At 48.1% G+C, this 5,000-nt stretch overlaps 2 protein-coding genes across 2 annotated transcripts in view; both read right to left on the bottom strand.

The window, feature by feature from the left end:
* LOC125949769 (26S proteasome non-ATPase regulatory subunit 8) overlaps positions 1–5,000 on the bottom strand; it is a 594,091-nt gene that overhangs the window by 457,640 nt on the left and 131,451 nt on the right. The gene's annotated exons all lie outside the window — the stretch shown is intronic.
* LOC125959168 (mite allergen Der f 7-like) overlaps positions 2,007–5,000 on the bottom strand; it is a 9,718-nt gene continuing 6,724 nt past the window's right edge. The window contains exon 5 of the mRNA XM_049691978.1: positions 2,007–2,402. Within this exon, the coding sequence (XP_049547935.1) occupies positions 2,168–2,402 (235 nt within the window). The 3' untranslated portion in view covers positions 2,007–2,167. The remainder of the gene's footprint in view (positions 2,403–5,000) is intronic.

Below are 5,000 nucleotides of genomic sequence, written 5' to 3'. Positions count from 1 at the left end.
GGGAGACTCACGTTCTTCGGAACCGGAACACTGACGCTGACATTAAACGGAAAACGATCGTAAGGGCAGAGCGAAATTGTATAAAAAAAACGACGAAAGCGAATCTACAGAAACCGAACAGACACAGAAACAGGCAGAGAGAGAACCGAATTGAAGGTGAATTGTGTTGGAAAAGAAAAAACCGATTGGGAAAAACCGCGACAGAGAACGTTTTAAATGAAATGTTAAATAAATTAATAAAGCAATGGTTGGACATCGTGGCTCGCAGGGCGCGGAGAGAGGGTTACAGTTAAGAAATGCGACAAGGGACAGAGCATATATTAGCAAATCTGCACGATTCCATGCAGCATAATGATGATGACGATAATGAAGATGATGGCGATGATGATGATGAGAATGATGTTTTGGTGCAATCGGACCGGGGTTAAGTTAAGTTAATTTATTTCATCGTAAGAAGTATCCATATTTTTATGTTCCTCCGTTCACATAATGGCCACCGATTCGGTGAACCGATTAGGGTAGCGAACCGTTTGCCATCCTAGCGATTTAGCAGTGAGAGAGAGAGAGAGAAAGAGAGAGAAAGAGAGAGAGAGAGAGAGAGAGAGAGAGAGAGAGAAGGAAAAATAGGGGTTGAAGGTACGGTATCGGCACCAGGACGACACGCAAAACACCCCGATCGTCTCGCCACAGAATGGGAAATGGCGGCGCCGAACGTGTAAATAAAGTATTTTAATAAAACTCGTCCCGCGTTTCCCGTGTTTTTTGCGTACCACCCGTTGATGACGACAAACATTCAATTTTCGAAGAATTTCGTGGACACAAAAAACATTCGCTGCTCGGTGTGGCATTCGCGCTGAATTCCTTTAGGCACGATGTACTCAATTCAACCATTCCATGTCCTGTAATGGTGCCCGAACGGGGATCTGTAATCAGTACAGGTGAGTGAGTATAAATGTGTGTGTGTGTGTGTTCCCTTTGTTTGGTATTGCTAACAAATTGATGCCGCAAGCAAGGCAGAAAGGGAAAAGAATGGTGTGCTATTGTTTGATCCCGCGAATACATAATAAAGCTCGATTAAAGCGCAATTAAATGTGGCAGCCATTGGATGCTAGAGGCGGTCGTAAATGGTACAAAATGCCGCTGGGGTCAACCGATGGGGTCACACACACACACACACACACACACACAATACAGACAAGCGGAAGTGTTGAAAATGCAATACATCATTCAGATCGTTTTAGCTCGTGGCGGAGAGGGGGCCACTCCTCTCACGATCTGCCTTCACCGCCTATCTCGTTCCGCATTTCATTTGAAGCTTACACGTTACACGGTACACTGGTTGCGGTACCCTGCATTACTTTTTCAAATACGTTACATTGAACTACATTGCATTGGTTTGTATCGGAACACACACACACACACACACACCAGCACACATCAATGTCAATTGAACATCCCGGTAATACGCTTCGATAAGTTTTGAAATCACTGCAGTATTATTTGTATTTAGCTTCGATAAAAAAGAGAGAAAAAAAGGAGGAAAGCACACCAAACCCATTGAACTGCATTTAATCGTTGCAAGTTAACGAGACGGAGGGGTTTTTCCCTCCCATTCGTGCACAAGAAACGCCAGCACCCGATGCAACCGATGTAGCCCGAACGTCCTTAATGGCGGCGCACATTCGCTGCACTTCTGTCAACTTGTCACCCGTTGACCCCCCCCTCTTTCGGCGGAAGCGAGTCATTTGCGATGTGCCAGGTGCAGGTGCTTAGGCAGCGAGCGAATCGGATAGTGGCCAACAAGGGAACACCAATCAAACCCCCCGGGGGGGCAAACAGCACCGGCAAAGAAAACGAACGAACGTAGATCTCGGTTGTTGGGAACTCTCAAAGCACTCAAGCGGCACTGCAACTCATTTATTAAGAACTAATAGAAGAAGAAGTAGAGAAAAGCGGAATGGCGGAAAATCTGAAACGGAAAAGTCAATCGTAAAATGGGGAGGGGAGAAGCCCCGGCAGCAAATCGCAAAAGGATCCGCGGAGCTACCGTTTGACTGGGGAGTTGTAGCGAATACATTTTAATTCAACGCAGCAACCAGCGAACAAGCCAGGAACAGGTCCCCTTTATCGCCACTCGTTACAACCCGCTGGGCGGTTCACCAACCAGCTAGTTGGTGAGCATTTTTTTCAGGTTTTCAACCAACACCGCAACCTCCTGCTCGCTGACGGCACGTCCCCGCAGCCGGCCATTCATGTCGTCCAGCGTGGCCTGGATGAAGTCGTGCACACCGTTCGAGACGACGTTGGTGATCGTGTTCCGGAAGATGCTCGTGACGACGCTGACGAAAATGTTGGCCAACCAGTCGACCAGAATGTTACCGCGGAAACGAATGTTCAGGTTGCTGTGGAAAAAAGAGAAAAAAAGAATAGCATGCCATGAGCCATGTACATCGTTGCATACGCAAAGGGGTAAAGGAGCAAAAAGAGAAACCCTAGAAGAAGGGCCCTTCTACGAGGATAAAATGGGGACGAGGGACGATAAAGGACGGCTAAGGATGTCCCTCCGGCAACATGGACCGTGCGGATGATGATTGCTCATCGTTACATCTCGTTAAATCCGACTCCTTTCGTCGAGCGATGGAGACATTGTAAAGCAACTAACGAAATCGATAGCGTTGTATGACAACCGTATGAGTGGCCAATAGGGCGTCCTGGCGAATGGACGCACCGAACAGGGCGGCCGAGGTCAATGAATCCGGCCGCCAGTTGTTGCAGAGTACAATTTGATAATCTCGATCAGTGAGCGATTGTCATGTCACTTCGATCTCCATTTTATTTCCATTTTTTTTTTTGGGGTTCGATTCTCCCGGAATCCAAAAGTTGTCGCCTTCGGTAGCTGGAACTGGCCACGTCAGCGTATCGCCTTATCCAAAACGCCACCGACAGCCAACGGAACTGTCGATGACGAATATTTATTGGCGGTGTAGCCGGTGCCGGTCCGGTCCCGAAACTTCGTTCGCCGAATCTTTGGAAGGCTTGTCAACGTTATCGAGCCATTAAACCTCGGTTCCTCGGTCCTCCTTCCCCCATATTTACCATCAAGATCAATGCGAGAAATGGACATTAAACTGGAAAGATAAAAACTTTTCCATGGTTGTGACTGCGGGGACCATCGAACCGAAGCAGGCGATGGAAGGACATGAAATTGTCTCGTCTTTGAGGGCGCTTCTAGGGCTAGACAATAGGGCAACTTTTCTGTTTTCCTATTTCTCCCGTCAATGGTTCCACTCGCGCGTACCAATTTATGCAACAGGTCAGGGTTGGTGGTTCGTGGTGAGCTTCTTAACGTCCTTCGCACCTACCCATCACACTGTTACCCTTTCGCTTCCCTCCTTTTCATACCTCTCCTTCTGTCTCTTCGTTGGAATTTCCACTTTGAAACCATCCAGGAACCGGAACACGCATCAATGGTCGTTCAATTCAACATTCCGATTGTCCACTTAACCGCGACGGCAATTGTGACGCTTCGAACGACAACAGCATCGTTTAACACATATGCGGATGAGACTCCATCCCCACCCGGGGTTTGGATTTCATTTTATCTCGTTTAAATTGTGGTCTCGAGTGTCCCGACCACCGTTTAGCCGTTCGCTTTAAGCGCATTGTTCGCATTGTTTAACATTTCACACCAATTGGCACAGAGAGAGAGAGAGAGGACAGATCCAAACCCATCATTGACCGCAAAGCACTGGCACCGGGGCCCTGAACGAGGTGCGTGAATTATCGCGCTGCGGTTTAAATGGCGACCGGAATCGCTCAATGGAATCAATCAATATTAACTCGCCAATTGACGCCAGATGTTTCAATCACGTTTGCGGAGATTTCGGGCCGGCCGGCATTCGGGAACACGGGAACAATTAGCATACTGGCGACAATTCGTCCTCGAGATCAAAGCTCTCAGCTGCTTAAACAATTGTTTCACTTGTATCGTCCTATCCGATCCGATCTTACGACGTGACCCAACACAAGGTGACAAGTGTTTCGACTGTTGTTCTTCTCCTTCTTCGTCTCGCCTGCGCCTGAAGATCCCAGACCTGATACCGTTCCGGTAATGTGTGTGTGTGTGTGTGTGTGAAAAAGTGTGACTCGTTTCTGGCCCATTACCGTTCCATTCAATGGTGCAGCTCGTTGTCGTCGTTGTCGTCGTCGTTAGCTAATCGGAAATCGGAGTCGTGCCGTCAATTTCGCCACCACCGAAGAATGGAATGAAATGGAATGGATGCTGCTCGCGATAGTGATCCGGGAGCCACCGATGGACGTGTGCCGTCAAATCCTCACGAGGACAAGAGAAAGCGGGAGAGGGCACCGGATGCTAATTTGATTGTCGACGCCTGAACGCCCAGAACGCCATTAATTCCTATTATGGGCATCGCGAGCGTGCCCGCGGCCACAAAACGGAGCGAAAATTCTTCCGGAAGTTATGAGCCAATGACGATTCTCCGACGAAGAGGACGCGGTCGTTGTGTCCACCTCCCCCCCAACCCATCTTCACCGGGTGCGCATGTTTCCTGTTGATGTTTATCTTGTAAGTTCGCGTTCGAGGTGATTGGATTGGCGCAATGCTCTCCATTTCGTTTGATTGAATTTCGTTGCCCGTTCGTTGTTGCGTTCACGAGAGTTGTGTGCCGCTGGATTGGGCCAAGAGATTGGAGATTGGATTGAAGCACATTTCAATACGTTACCGTGTTCCAGGAAGGAGCGTGCGGCGATCGTTTCATGGATGTTGAATCTTTTTTTTTATTGAACCGCATGATAAGGTTATGGTACCTAAGGTCCTTCCTTCAAGCTTATTGCCAATTTTTCGTCGGTTAAAACTACAAATCGTTATCGGAAAAGCGTGTACCAAGCCGGTACTAGTTACTTCTAGCCAGGCTCGCTTCATTGGCCACCATTTGGACCGGCCTTTTTTATTTTATTTTTTGTCTTTGTTTCCATCCGTT

This window comes from Anopheles darlingi, chromosome 2 (genome assembly GCF_943734745.1).
Source record: "Anopheles darlingi chromosome 2, idAnoDarlMG_H_01, whole genome shotgun sequence".
In the NCBI taxonomy this organism is placed as follows: Eukaryota; Metazoa; Arthropoda; class Insecta; order Diptera; family Culicidae; genus Anopheles; species Anopheles darlingi.
This window is presented reverse-complemented; position numbering and strand designations above follow the sequence as displayed.